The following is a 16476-nucleotide window of genomic DNA, read 5'->3' as shown; positions in this document are numbered from 1 at the left end:
TAGTTCTATGCCATATATATAGACTTTAATATTATTTAGAACTGCTAAAAAACAAGATCGGCTTACTTTAAATATTTCGTCAATTTTACCTTTGTTTCTAAAAACTGTGATATTTAACTGTCATATACTATTAATGTCTTCCAAAATTATTTTCTCGTAACAGGACTGAGGGGCTACCACGAAAACCGAAATTCGCAATTTGCGGGGATCTTTCTCTTTTACTCCAATGAAGGCGTAATTAGAGTGACAGAGAAAAATGCTCGCAATTTGCGAACTTCTATTTTCGCGGTTATAGCCCTGAATCTTGTTGCTCACCGATCCGTTCAAAAATATACATAAGTACTGAATATAATTAATAGATATTATAATTATACAATTAATACAGAAATGTAATGGTACTTAATGAAAAGGAATATTGTGTATATTGTTTCGACGAATCATCAGATACTCTCAATAAAATCTATACATGAGGCCAAAGCTGTTCATAAATATTAAATGACTTATTATCTCTATACGCCTTACTAACTCTATGTGTCCTATTGTGGAAAAAAAAACACAACGACAGTCAAGAACGGAATTCTTAATTTGAATTTTTCAGATTTTTGAGATGCCTAGTCCATTGGTTGGAAAGCCCGTTCGAAATTGAAACTTATTTGCAATATAATAAGGTCGTATTTTGTAGATCTCTCTCATACTTATAGTAGGCTATTGAGATAAAATTAAATATCCCACAAAAATAAGCAAGCAGAATTAAACTTTGTGTCAAAGACATAAGTCATAAATTTCAATGCCAAAGTTTTAACTAAGGATGTTTCTCGCCTAACATGAATTGACCAGTGTAAGCATCAGTTAGCTAGCCCTAAGCAACCAAAGGTCAAGCTGCAGTTGAAAAACTAATAAAGATAAAGTTAAGCTGATAATTTTCCCGCCGTCTCCATGCTTCTTTAAGTTGGGTATTGACTGGTCAGCTGCCTGTTAGCTATAGTTTTCGCGAAAATCGCCAGGACAGAGGTGAACATTTTTGTATGAAAACTTGAAACTTTAAATGCATTTTTTGACGAAGCTATTGCAGTCTAAAATGAAGTCAAAATCAGTCCATCGACTCAATTTTTTGCAAGCTTTCTAATGGTACCCCACACGATTCTTACAAATGAAAAAAGTTTCAGCCTACCCCTCTCAACCCCCTAAATTTCCCCCTTTAATAAGAAATAAGCAGTTTTGACTTATTTGTGTCCAATGCGCGCAGCGACATAGACGCATTGATGATCAATTAATTTAATTAATTGCGAAATTAGCGCGGCTCGGCCGCAGCTAGCGAAGTGACGCGATGAGTGCCTCCGGACAGAGTGCACCCATTGTGAACGAGCTCCTCGCCTTTCTGCAACAGAAGCTGCTGCTGGAAGGAGTGATGGACACGGTGTCTGCTGTCCAGATCTGTTCGTCGAGTTTTTCCGTCGAAGATATCTGTGCAGCAAAGAAGGTGCTGCACGAGTCCCTCGGGATCGCCGGCACGTATATACCTCACCGGAGAGGAGATGAAACCGGGAAGAAGACCCTAGAGAACATCATAAACGTTCTAAGGGAGAATGAAGACCGGATTCCGGAGTTTGCGACGACGGGTGCCTCCAGCCTGCCGTCCTATATTCCGGATCATGTCGACGTTAGCTGCTTGTTGAAGGAAATCGTGGCCCTTAAAACAAGTCTAGCAGATGTCATTTTGAGGTTTGATGCGGCCCAGGTCACTATAACCGAGTTACGCAACGAAGTCATCAATTTGCGAAACAGTGCCCTTACTCGGTCGGCGGCGTCGAATTTCAAGTGCGATGACCGGCAAGCCACGAGCGCCGAGTCAGTCAGTTTGCATGTTGCTGACACTGTAAAATGTGTCGCATCAGCTGTGTTGCCGCCCGCGAGCCTCCCGCGCGCGCGCCCTCCCGCCGCCTCCTCCAAATCACGTCATCGTGTTTACGCGGATGTCGTCGCCGGTCCGAAAGTCGCATCGAACCGGGTTAGTGTACCTGTAAAGGGTACTGATCGAGCGGCTCCCAAGGAGAAGCTCCCTGTTGCCAGTATGGATGAGGAGGATTTCACACTGGTATCAAGAAAAAAGAAGGCGCGCACGGCGCCTCGTAAGACTCAGTGTGGTACCGCCGAACCGGCTAATTCTGGCTTGCGGATTGCTACACCGAGTAAGGCGCTGTACGTATCGCGCTTGCATTACACCGCCACGGCTGCTGAAGTGGTGGAGTACGTACACCAGAAGACCGGCTACACGCTGAGGGTGTTCCAGCTTCGATCGCGCCACTACGTGCACTTCAACTCTTTTGTGGTGCGCGTGCCGCGACCGCTGCAGGGGACCATCGAGTGCGCCGACTTCTGGCCGAAAGGTGTCGTGTTTCGGAGGTTCCGGGGCAAACTGCCGAATCCGACACAAGAGCAGCCGATGCAACGGAGCCACGCCGTTTTGTCGACTAAATAGTGTTTAGTTTTAAATTTATAAAATACATTATGTATGTTAGTCTGTAAGGTATTTGTAATATGGGCCTTGTTGCCTGAATTAAATTTCTAAAAAAAAAAAAAAAAAAATTTACAATATGAGTGGTGGTAATTGCTATAACTGTTCCAAATTTTAGGTATCTATGTCAAACGGTCTCTGAGAAAAACGTATTTAACTGATTTGCAAGACCGAAGTGATCCCATAAGTGTTCCGTAAACAAAGTTTTGTACGGAACACTAAAAATAAGGTCGAATTGATAATCTCCTCCTTTTTTGAAGACTGTTAAAAATTGTTCTCATTTGGATCAAAGGAATATTTAACCATCACGCTTCTCAAATACTTATCGCCGCATGACACCGTTTTTGGATGCTTTCAAGAACTGAAATGAATAATGACATTTCGACAAATGCCCGTCAACCTGATAAATTGCCGAACAATTTTGGGCGTTGGCTATTATGGGCTTAATGATGATGCGTTATTATTGCGAGCCCGGAAAAGGGCCGAGTAAATAAACCGGAGCTCGGAGGGTCGATAACTTGCGAAAACTATTAAACATTGTTAAGTCGTTACCATCGTTACTAGATTCCATTTTGCATTTTCCTGCGGTTGAATTTGCGCTAAATACGAGTAGCAAAAAACTGGTCAAGTGCGAGTCGGACTCGCGTTTCAAGGGTTCCGTACATCACACATTTTCAACAATTTTTTTTTGTACGTGTAACGTGACGTGAGTGAAACGTCTTGAAAAACCCGAATGAGTCAATCAAGTTTTCAACACATGTAATATGAAGTTTTCTGGCGTGGTGGCTTATATCTCTGCAAATATGCAAAGTAGCTTAGATAGGAAATAAAATGCCGAACAATAGTACAAGTGTCTAAATGCGAAGACTGAAGACCGAGCTCCGCCAGGCGTGTCTCACTCCGCGATTTCGTCGCTTTGCTACAGGTAGCTAAAAGTACATCCGTTCGACCCCAATTTTGGGGTTTGCCATAAGCCGCGCGTGGCGCTGACGCCACCTAGCGGCCATATCTGTGCTGATCGTGACAGACGCGTTTTGTTAGAGAGTGAGTCTTCTGTACCTAGTACTATTATTTATTCTGTGGCTCCGCGTAGAGCTTAAAACTCGGAGCGTTCGACGGGTCGCGCTTCCTACAACTTCCGCAAGTGTTTTAAAAGCGAAGGCCGAAGAGAGATAATACCTACAAGGTGGCCAAAAAATACGCACATTCCCGTAGCCAGGGAGGTTTTGGGATTATACCTACTGAGCAACATTTACTATGGGACCCGAAATCGCGAAAAAAAATGTATTCTCCCCTCCCATAGAAAACGGACCAGCCAAAACGTATGAAACAGCCAAATTTTTCTTCGCGATTTCGGGGTTGCACGTCGGCAACGGGAATACACTTAGTTGATTTTTTGGCCAACCTGTATAGTGCTTTTTAAAACACGTGACAATACCTAGTAACCTAATCAATCAGTACTACAAGTACCATTGCGGCTGTGTGCCAGATACAGCCTAGTCGCATTTTTTTATCTACAGTCCAACTCACGCTTGAAGCTAAAGGCATGCCTCTTCGGGACGCTTCGGGTCTTCGGCCTTATGCGGATATCGGCCTAGGGCCTTCGCAATAGTGTTGGTGGATTTGGCCAAAAAGTTTTAATTTATTTAAATAATAATTGTGTGTAGTTTTTGTAAGGTTTTATTTATGTAATTATAATTGAATTCTTAATGATAATGTATATATTATGAATGATTGTCCTAGTATATAAGCGACTTGGTTTTTATTGATTGTAATGCTTATATATTTTGTAAATAAACAATAAACAATAGCTGTCTACATCATGTTTCACTTAAAGTATTACGGCTGTGTCCCTAAAAAAACCTAAACCGCATTTTTGTTTTTAAATCCGACTCACGCTTGACTCTAGATTTCTAATAAGTTTTCCTGTCATCTTTAGGTAAAGGACTATTTTGTGTATTTTTTTCAGAATTTTAGAGTTAGTAGTTTCGGAGTTAGAGGGGGGGGAATGGTCATTTTTTGTCTATTTTCTTGAATAACTTCTAAAATTACAATCGTAAATTTATAAAAAAAAAATATTTGAGATTCTCACAATGAGCTCTTTCGTTTGATATGTAACACGACATAGTTTGCACAACTTTGATTTTTAATTTTATGGTTTACCCCCCAAAAGTAGCCCCTATGTTTAAGATTCATTTTCTCAAAAATGGACGGCAAAGTCGACTTTGCCGTCTAAAAAATAGGTCGCGAAGCGCGGAGTTTATGGTCAGTCAAAAATTAAAAAGTTAAAAACATTGCAGTCTCGATTTTGGGACTGCAATGTTGCATACAAATTCCATTATTTGTCGAGTTCCAAACTTTTTAAAAGTTCAAATGGCCATATCAAATGAAGGCACAGGCCCATTAAACAGCCAAACAGATGATTAGTACCGCGGCTATTTAGTTGTCTCAAATAGGTTGGCGTATTTTCGGCAGAAAAATACACTTCTATTTTTTTATTAAAAAAATAAAAAGGCGGCAAGGGCTTTTCTCTGTGAAAATATATACGTAAGAACGTTGCTTTTGTAAAATGTTTCTATGATATTTATGTTTCTTGCACCATTTTTGAGAAAAGCACTATATATGACTCGGCTGGAAGGCTACTTGCTGGCTTCGGATTCAATTAAACGGACTCCCAAGGTCGTCCGTTTAAAACGAATCCTCAGCCTGCAAGTAGCTACTTCCGAGCCTCGACAATAATGTACTATTTCTCCAATATGCTCGGAAATGTTCACCTTACTGTAGCAAAAATAGTACGGGAAGTTCTTCGTTAATGTCAAACTCTAACTAAAAAACATCAAACTATCGCTGTCCTGTTCTAGCGGACGGGAAGTAAAAACACACTACAGTAATAACTTATTACTGTAGTGTTTTTTACTTTTTAATAATAAAAAACGCAAACAGCCAATTATTATTGCCGCGAGCCGCTTCTACACGACCCGATCAGCTATCATTTCACGTGCATGATCGTGCGAATACTGCTTAATAAAATCAAAGATTATTTTTATATTTTTTTTTAATCTCATCCGTGTTCATAAAGCTTACATAGTTTGTCAAAGGACTTTCTCATTTCAAACATAGATAAAGAGAATCATACTATCTTTGTCTTACACTAGTACTAGCACCCAAAAGAAAAGGATGGGTGTAGTTTTCCTGGTTCTTACTGGCTGAAAAGTTGGTTTGACAAACTATATTGCGCAATTATATTGAATGAACGAATATTGAATGGTACTGAATGGCAGAATAAGTTTGTACCTTTAACTTTTAAAAATTAATTAAAGAGGGAAATTGTTTTTGACATTTTTGGATGTGAAGGTTTGATTTGAGTGATGCTTGATGCTTAAATAATAATTATTTTAGCTTATTTCCTCGCATGTTTGGAGAAAAGCACTATATATGCCTAGGCAGGAATAGCAATTCGTGGATTCGTCTCGAAACTCATCCACGAATTGCCCTTTCCCGGCCTCTGCAATAATGTACTATTGTTGACGTTACATATCCGTTTTTGGGTCACAGACTTACATATGTGTACGAAATTTCAACTTAATTGGTCCAGTAGTTTCGGAGAAAATTGGCTGTGACAGACGGACGGACAGACAGACGCACGAGTGATCCTATAAGGGTTCCGTTTTTTCCTTTTGAGGTACGGAACCCTAAAAACAACTACTTAAGTAATTTAAGTTTTTGTTCAGTTTTACTAAGAACACCTTTTTGGAGCAGTTTTCACCCCTGTACTGTACGTATTATATTCATAAAGTTTTAACATCATATATATTTATATACAGGTCAAATAATGATGGTTTCTTGGAATTCACGAATTATTACATATATGTGTCTTCTACAATATTCTACATGGATTGATTCAATCTACATATAATATAGGAATTGCGGAAAAAACATATATGCCAAGGATCATGGAATAGGCATAAGCGAGCAAATACAAACCTTTTTGGATGTCTGTGAAGTTGGCATATCAAAGTCTAGCAGATCACGTTTTTATTGGAGTTCTATTAGCATGCACCGTAGTTCTAGAGTTTCTGATACTTTTTAGCAATAGTTCTGGCATTTTTACCGTGAAAACCAATACTATGGAGTTTCACAAAATGATATGCTAAGTTCACACACTAGCATATCATTTTGTTACAAATGGGATAAAAAAAATATGCTCGCCTCGACACATGGTAACAAAGAGTTCCTGACACAAAAAAGGCATCTTTGAGAACATTTACTACAATTTTTAAATAGATTTTAAATTATATGATATGCTAAGTTCTCACGTGCTATGCTGATGTCATTTAACATCGCACCGACATACGTTTCGTTTCAAACGAAAGCTCTTGCTCTATTGTTTGCAGAACTTGGGAGTTCTCGGTTCTAAATCGAGCGAGGAAGTCATAAAAATTTAACTTTCATAAACTTAAAATAAAAATAATAAAAAAAAATATTTTTAAAAGTTCTAAGCGTGTTTGGGTCTAAAATGATAGCTGTGCGTTCTATGTATACAGAACTAGGAAGCATGGATATTGCATTGTCAGTGTACACCATCATTAAAATTTATATTTTAGGTGCTGGATCGCCAGTAACTATCTATGAAACTGGGTTTTATTTTTGGTTTTGAATCAGCTTTAGGTACTAAAGGTACTTTGTTATGGGATTAAATTAATCCTAATTATATTTACGTACATGAACATAATGATCCGATGGTCGTTGGGGCAGAAAGGTTCCCGAGTGGCAACCACCAACCGGAAAACGCAGCAGAAAAAGACCCTCAACAAGTTGGTCCGGTCTATCGTTGGATAGGTCTTTCAAAATAAATAAGGGTCTTCTAGAACCATTTTTTGGTATCGGTAATATTTTTGGAAATATGCGCTCCGAAGGAATATGATAAAGAAAGTGTAATGAATACTTTCAATGGAAACTATAGCGAACATGATCGATCTAGGCGTTTGTGAGTTATTGCAAAAAATCTTCTTTTCTTAGTAAAAATTTAAAAAGACGTTACGTAATATACAAAGCACTGCAAAGGCACTCCCTTATGATACTTACTATAATAGCCCCCGTTTGGCCTATTTTGACAGAATGGTAACTACGAAACCCTACACTGAGCATGGCCCGACATGCTCTTGGCCGATTTTTTTCTTTTCAATTTGAGTACGCGGGATTTCAGCCTCGTAAGGGTAATACGATAAAATGGTGAATATAAGATGCGTGCACATTCCCACCTTATTACGGACGCGACCCTTGTTTTGGCGTAGCAAAATTTCTTTTACATTTTCTTGCCTCTCCGAAAGGAACGCGTTTTAATTAGTATAGGCATCCGAATGAAAAGGATGAAACGTGTCACCCGGAGGCGACATTGAGAGCGACACTGTCTCATGTTTTTTTTGTGAGATCGTGTTTCATTGATGCTACTTGCCAAAGGTTTTTTTTTTCATATTTTATTTTATTAAAGATAATGCGTTTCTTTAAATAGAATTTGTTATCTGAGTGAGAAGTCTGTCGGTTCTAAATATAGGTACCTGTAGTAAAAATAGTAGAAATAAAATATAATTGAACTAAAACATTTCCATACGTAATTGTTGCCATGTTACGTCAAAAATGTGACAGTTACGTAGGAAGTGGCTCCCTCGATAATTTTCTACAATTTCTTGTCGGACTATAAGTAGCTACCTACTGGTTTCTATTTGAAATTTTATGAAATAAATTATACCCGAGCATTGTTTGGCTAGAGATATTTATCTTGTTTAATTTGCGACAGCAATCAACGTCGTTTCGCATTCGCGGAAAAAATTGCAGCCGTAATAAATTTGCGTGGTAAAATTGCCTATTAAAAACTTAGGGTAAATTTCTCCTGCTACTTAAAGGCCACCAGCGTGTAATGGTAATGGTAAATAATATTTAGTAGCAGGAACTTGATTTCCTAAGTTTAAGGGTTTTTGTCAATTTTGTGGTACTTATGTAGTACGTAATATAGTAGTAGGTAGATATCGATATTTATAAATAAGTAAGCATTTTTTAACTCAGCAATTTATTCATGTGAAAGACTTCAACATGTCTTAAAGTTATCTACTAGGTAATAAAATCGAAGATAATAAAATAACTTGACTTTTGAAAAAGCTTGACTTTTTAGCAAAAGTAATGTAATGTAAGGAGTTGGTTCATAAGTAAGTAATAATGCAGCCTTCCTGCTTGTGTAGCTACGTGTTTATTGAATAAATTACATGTTTATTGAATAAAACTTTAGTCTTTAATCAGCATTCACTTGTTTAATTGCTCCTCCAACTTCCCGCACCACATGACGACCCTGCCAGGATAACAAAAACCTTGTGTAATTTCGTTTTTTTTTGTCTTTTCCGTGGTATCTATGTAAGGAGTTAGTTCATAAGTAAGTAATAAAGCAATCTTGCTGTTTTCGTAGTTATACATTATGTGTTTATTGAATAAAACTTAAGTCTCTGATCAGCATTCACTTGTTTAAATTGCTCCTCCAAATTCCCGCACCACAGTAAAAGTAAAACACTGATTTAAACTTTCACGATTAACACACACACACACACACACACACACACACACACACACACAGTAAAAGTAGTAAAACATGTTTTAAACATTCCTCCGAATCGCGTCCTGTTACCGCAACTGTTGCTGTTGCGGCTAGTGGTAATCAGTGGTCGTTCAGTCAGACACACTAGCTCTCACTTGAGGAAGAATGGTCGGGCGCGTTGCCAAATTGCTTCAAGCCAGAAATCTGCAAACGGAATGCAGCGGACCGACTGTTTTCCAAGCAATGCTTTGAAACGAATGAGTTTTGCTCGACAAAAGGGAAACCCCGGTTTTGTGTAATAAACGGAACGCTTTTGCGTTTATTTATTTTATGATCGCTTTGCATGCACATTTGCGAAAATTTCATTACTTAATTTTTTTTTGGAAATGGGTCACACTTTATAATATGTATAAGTCTCGTGAATCGTCCATGGACCTTCTAACTACGGAATCCTACACTGAGCATCATGCTTATGGCCATTTTTTTTAGATAGAAATAAAAATTAAGTTACCGCACCCTCTTTTCCTTTCCTTTATTTTCGTCACGTCACTTATTTTTAATACGAGTATAGGTATAAAAGTTCATAAATCTTATAGGTACTGAAGGTATGTACCTAAGATACCTTTTGTAAGAGTAGTGGGATATTTATGAAAAAAAAAATAACCAGTTTTTCACATAAGTAATCAGCATAAATGCAGGCATACCTACTTTAATTGCTATCGTCTGTTGGACTACGACTCTGCTTAATTGCTTCCTGACCGCTTGAGGTTTAACTTTCCCGGATTGCTACTGAATTAATACGATGAAAAGTTTCGCCGAGCCAGATCCGGCAACAAATCGCCAACTAATATTTTTCATTAACCGAAGTCTTGTTCGATTAGGTTTTTAAAAGCTTTAGTTAAGTAGTTAACTGATCGTTTAATTTTGTTTTACATAAGGGCTTCGCTTTTTTAAGTAAGTATTAAAAATATGTACTTTGCTGTAGGTAACAGAATGCAAGTTTGTAGCAAATTGGGTGTTTGCTTGCACTAGGCGACTTTACGTTCCTCGCACAATCACAGTTTGTACTATTATTACTTAGGGAAACAACGTTCTCTTTCTAGGTGTATGTTTTTGTTAATGGTCTAAAGACCATCAAAAGAGACCGTCAAAAAAAACAGTACCAATAAGTAGACTTACTACTTAATCTGTCTACTTATTAAATTGGTACTGTTTTTTTTGACGGTAAAATGTCAAATAGATCAATCGCACTAAAGCAATACTAAAGTTAAAGAGCATGGCTTCTAATTTTATCTAAGATTCCAAACGACTCATCATCTCTCTAAAATTTAGTAAACGATTACATCTACGTACCTACATAAAATGAGACCTTTGATAAATTATAGTTTATCAAAGGTGTCATTTCAATCATAGACTGAGAGACTCATATTATCTTTGTCTTACACTAGTACTGGCACCCATAAGAAAAGGATGAGTATAGTTTTCCTGGTTCTTACTGACTGACAAATTGGTTGGACCAACTATATGTCAACATATTAAACGGTTACTTACATGAAAACTTATGTAACGGGGTCATAAACATAACTTGTCTGTTTTTCGTAAATTTTGGGTCCTATTCACCCAAAATAATCTGGTCACGTTTCAATACTTTCATACCAGTTCATCAAAATGTTTCCTTCTGAAACATAACGTCGAGATGTTTCTAAAATAGCCCGGAGATAAGTTTCTGCAGCCACGATTAATCTTTGGCGATAAGTCGCCAAAGTACGCGACTGCGGTAGACACAAACAGGGCTAAATAGGTTATTTATTTATAAATGTCTTATGAATAATCGTCCCAAATGGAATGTATGCTACTGTTAATTGGATTATCGTCGTTAGAGCAGCAGCGAAGAAACATCTAATCATGAAATAATGCACATTATAGCAATATACTACAAACCTTCTGATCAATGCTTACCATGTTAAATGCCAAGCAGTAATCGCAAATTTGATAGTAATGAAATTGTCAGCGCACCCAATGAGTTTGAAAAGTACTATAAGGGCCACTTGCGCCATCCAGCGTTATAGCTACTAACTCGGGGTTAACCGGTCAATTCTAGAGTTACCAGTATATAATTTAACTCCGAGTTGCTAACTCAAGATGGTGCAAGTAGCCCTAACACACTTATACCTAAGTCACGGTGTAGAATTATTCTTCAACTCAAACAGTCTCATAGTAAGCGATGTACTCGGACGCCAGTTTAGACTTTACCAGATGGTTCGTTTTTTGCCTTCATGAATTTAGATTAATTATTTTGGTTAAACCTTATCGAAATTTAGTTTTACAGCGTTCACATAGCATTCTTACATTAAAACAATGAAAATTTGCATAATATAAAGTGACTTTAATTATTGTTATGAAGTGCATTATATGCGAACTGCCAATAAAGTTGAATGCACGGTAATTAATGAATGAAATTAATTTAGTCCAGAAATAATCCATATGTGATTAAAGTTACTTACATTAGAGCCTAGAGCTAGTCTTTAAAATTAAAGTAGGTACCTACGAGTATACCATCGCTTTTAGGTTTAAAATGTAAATCTAGCACGAAAGAATTCTCGTCGCGTGCCAGCGATTAAATGCAGGTGTTACCAGTGGGAATTAAAAATAAACGCTAACCGAAATCACACAAAAAATGCCTCTTTGCTGAAATGGGTACTTAAATTGGTAGTATTAAAAGTTATAATGACTAGATAAGAAATAATCGCTTGTTACATCTTAACACTACATAAGGACGCGAACAATTTGATATACAGATGGTTATCAGTTTTCAGTGAAATTCGTAGCATATTGATTAGTGTATATACTCAACACCATGTATATTAACGAGTGAAATCAGCCCTCTAATTGACATCTTGGTTAATTAAGACACAAGTACTAATAAAGAGGTAATTAATGTCCATAATTGTTGTTGAAATAATTTAACTAAACAAAATTATGCGTACTTTATTAGAGTGAGAGTAAGTAATTATTTATGAACAAAAGCGCACATATATTAACTGTTAAGACTTAATAATTTCAGCTAAAATACTAATTTGCGCTAATAATGATAGTACTTGTGCCCTAGTAATATCTTAACTGTATTATCTGATAATTTAAAAGTTTATAATATTTTTTTAAATATTGAAAGAATAAAATATGCTCTTACCTTCACGAAGTGGATTCATTTACGTAAAAACCTTCATACGCTAATTATATCTTTCTGCGCACATAAGAAGCTCATTACATACATTTAAAATAGTCCTTAGTAATTTACTTTAAGTAGCTCACAAATTATAAATTACCTGTGTCGGTAGGTACCTATAAACTAATTGGTATTTTCTGAACAAGCTAAATAATTATCCCCTCATATCCAACACTTGAGGCCTGTGCACGCCGGCTGCGTGTGCGTGACGTGCACGTGCGCCTGCAGCGTTGTAGTATATAGATCCTTATGAGAGACGGCACACCGCTTGCGTGACGTGTGCGTGTGCATCTCCAACAAATATTTATAATAAATATTTCTATTTCTATTAACATTTTGGCGCACGCGCACGTGCACGTCGCGTACACGCAAGCCGGTGTGCACAGGCCTTTAAGTGACAAGGGTTGGATGACGCATTTTTATACCTTCTATTTACAATCTCTGCCCTTATACCGATACTAACTTTAACAGCCACTTCGGTATTATTGACGCCATCTGCGAGTACACCATAACCATTTTATATCCACGTCAGTTTATCGACGATTCATGAACTGAACACTCCACTTGTTTATATTAACTCGGCGGGACTGTAAAAATAAAGTCAGGATTGTTCTGCAGATTTATCACTTTCATTACGTTCTCCTCGGGGACTGAATGTTTCAATTAAAACCTTGTGTCGAGTTGGGAACGTAAAACGTTACAGGTATACGCATCAGGTATTTGGATATTATTAACGAATGACTCAGTATTTATGTGTTGCTTATAATAGAATCACAATGAAAGTACCTTACTCACAAGTAGGTACCTAGAGTAGGTACATGTTCCTATTAAGTAGCTGAATTCGTGTAAAAGATAACTGCCATTTCATATACAAGGTAATTACTACAGCAACAAATATATACACATAAATACATTTAATAGTGTACACATGTAATTAAGTACAGAAAAAAAAATGATTTTATTGATTTCGCCGACGAAAGATGCCCCGATCTGACATATAAAATACGACATCCGTATAAAATTACTTTGTTTCCGTACAACCTGATACGTTCATGGGTCGTGAAATTTGACGAGCCAGTTTCAAACTGGAGTTTAAAAGCCGTCGAACACGGACATTCAAAAACGAAATACATTTATACTAGGTACGGTGTAATAATTCGATAAGGTCTTTGGGTTGGTTTGCTTCTGGTTTTTACAAAGATGTTGAATGTCTACAGGAGCCGCATTTGAACTTAGTTATCAAAACTTGAATTAATGTTCATTTACATTAGACATTACATTTACCTAGATTAGCTTTTCGGTGAAGGGAAACATTGTGAGGACACCTGCATACATCTGCGAAGAAATTCAAAGGTGTGTGAAGTCCCCAATCTGCAATGGGCTAGCGTGGGGACTATAGCCCAATCCCTCTCGCTCGCACATGAGAGGGCCTGTGCCTAGCAATGGGACGTATATACAGCCTGAATATACATTAGATTAGAAGGTCGGTGCATACCCTGACCCTGATGTCAAACCAATTTGACGTGTCACGTTGTTAATGTTGTTATGTTATCAGGGACATAAGGATCTAAGAAGGGATTTCTATTGGTCGCGGTCCTGCACGGCATCCTCCAGCTTCTTCCAGGCGAGGTCAGTTAAATAGATGGTGCGATGGCGGCCTGAATACCTTTTTCCAGGTACTCGACTCGAGCCCTAGCTAAACATTAAAAGATAAGGGCTAATTTAGACGGCGCTCGAACTCGCATGCGATTTTAGGTACGTTGCGGACTGTTTGTTAAGTCCAATTGAACCGACCGATCAAAAACCCCAATGCGAGTTCTCGCATCGTCTATATGAGCCCTAAAACATCGGAAGGTTTGAAAATAATATGTTGGCTGCTTGTCAGAAGCCTTAGCGATGTGCAAGCAGTAGCACTTACCTATGCGTTGCACCCAAATAAAGTTAGGAAGTAGGTACTTTCTGTAAAAGTAAACGATTATTTCAGAGATTCGACAAAATTTATTACAGTTTCTGTTGTATGCTTACTAAATTGAACAGCCCTTATTCCTTTAGTAGACCGGGCGAGAATTGCGAAATCAAGGCCCTCGTTGCATTGTGGTATCGATTTACCGTCAAACTTTTGGCACAGGTGCTATCGGAGAACCCTAAAATTATCTTGACATTTTATTGGCTGGCCTATTAATTAAAGTGGCTTGTAAGAATTTTATGCTCCCCCCTTAGTGTAGGCACAAGTGTTTGCGAATCGAATAGATTAGATTGCTATAAATCTGTCTGAGGATGGTTCTTGGAATTTTAAGTAATCAACTAGGTAATCAATGGCAATTTACGTGATAAGTAGATTTTATTTTGTTATTTTAGATTTTACTAAGTGATTTATTCGTTTGCGTTATTGCAGCATTGCGTTAAGCTTTAAACAACTAACCAACCTTACATCAATGGGCCACATGTTTAGTGGAATATGTACCTGCTTATTTGAAAACTAAATTAACTGTTTGCCCATTAAACTTTATCACAGATATCGATGACCCAAATATTCACACTTTCAATTGTCATGCTAATTAAACAACATACATGTTAACAATAATACAGATAACACATAAGTAAAGTTGTAACCAACAAACAACGTGCAATCCAGCTTTAAAATAACTTTCAAACTATAGTAATTAAACAAAGAAGATAACTGGCGTCATTATCCCACCCGTCCACACTATAAACTAAATATAAAGGTAATGAATAAAACCTTTTAACCCTTAAACAGGCCTGACGCATTATTTACTTTACTGATTTGGGTAGCTTTAAAAGAAAAGTAATTTCTAGTTCCAACTCTGCTCGTTAAAAAGAAAATCATTTGTTAAGTGGTAGCTATAGATACCCTATCTGTTTAAGGGTTAATTACTCTTATAAAATGGCCATGTGATATGTTATCTTCTTTAAGTGGAAGGCACCCTGAAGTGCGATGTAGAACCCAAACTTCTTTATTGCGAAACGAATCTAGACTTTGAACTCCTACAGAAATAGATCGCTCTCAGACAGTTTGCAAGCGACCTTAACCTAACGAGTACATTGGGTTAAATAAAACTGCAGTTCTGATATGACGACACTGCTGTAGTGCACTTTATTATTACATCAATAGTAAGCGTCTTCGGGACACTCGTATAACAACAAATTAAAAACAATATCTTCTCCATAAGCTACATCTTATAAATTGTGTATATATCACATAGTGTAATTTTTTCCTGATTTACTTGTGATCTAAGTATTGAAACTTTTAACTATATTTAACGGATACATTTTTTTTTCAACTCTAAATCAAATAACATTCATAAATGTATAAAATGTTACTAGTTATTTTACTATTTCAATGCTACATACACGTATCATGGTTATTTATGTGATAAAGACAAGATAAACTTCACTTTTCTTTTAATTAAGTGAAAAAGATGATGCTTTTTCCTGTCTTTATCACACAATAAACTTAACCACATGTGCCTTTAAAAGCGTCAAGTGATCTATTAAATTTTTTCTTTCGCTTGTTTTTATGCAGTCACGTAAATAAATTGCATAATATAATTTATTTTGAAACTATCAATGTAATAGTTATAACTAAACTAAAGATCTAAGTTTGGTATGCGGTTTTTTTTTACTTAATTCAAATGATATGAGAAATTTTCGTAATACATGTATTGTCGTTTTTATTATTTATTATGATTATCTTACTTCTATCGCTTATCAGTAAAAAGGTGCATTGTAAGTACTTACACACCAGACAGGTTATAATGCGAGTTATCTGTAAACATTACTAGCTTCTTTCGTGATTATTTCCTGTTAATCTATTGGGTTCTTATTGTCACAAACGAATATATCCTCAAAACAGAAACTAAAACTTTAAACGAAACCTTAATACATAATGTATCTACAATCAATATCAATAAATAATAGTTTGAAAAAATGTACCTATACAAGGTATCCGATAGGAACCTAAAGGAAAATGAAGCAAACATAAAATATGAGATCGTTATCAAGTTATGAATCAGAGCAATTGTTATCATGACGACAAAATAAAATGCACCATCTATGTAATTAGGTTGAATCTAGAAAACTTTATAGGTGCGAAATTAGACGTGATAATTACATTAAAATACTTTGGGTTAT

At 36.8% G+C, this 16476-nt stretch overlaps 1 protein-coding gene across 1 annotated transcript; it reads left to right on the top strand.

Annotated features, from left to right (window-relative positions):
• Window positions 1-1327: 1327 nt before the first annotated feature.
• LOC134679603 (uncharacterized) lies at window positions 1328-13966 on the top strand. Its single transcript, XM_063538584.1, has 2 exons — window positions 1328-2281; window positions 13880-13966. Exons 1-2 carry the CDS (start codon window positions 1328-1330, stop codon window positions 13964-13966), a joined length of 1041 nt encoding a protein of 346 aa, XP_063394654.1.
• Window positions 13967-16476: the final 2510 nt, after the last annotated feature.

This window comes from Cydia fagiglandana, chromosome 1, assembly GCF_963556715.1.
Source record: "Cydia fagiglandana chromosome 1, ilCydFagi1.1, whole genome shotgun sequence".
Classification (NCBI taxonomy): domain Eukaryota; kingdom Metazoa; phylum Arthropoda; class Insecta; order Lepidoptera; family Tortricidae; genus Cydia; species Cydia fagiglandana.
The sequence above is the reverse complement of the archived record's forward strand: the minus strand, read 5'-3'. Positions and strand labels throughout refer to the sequence as shown.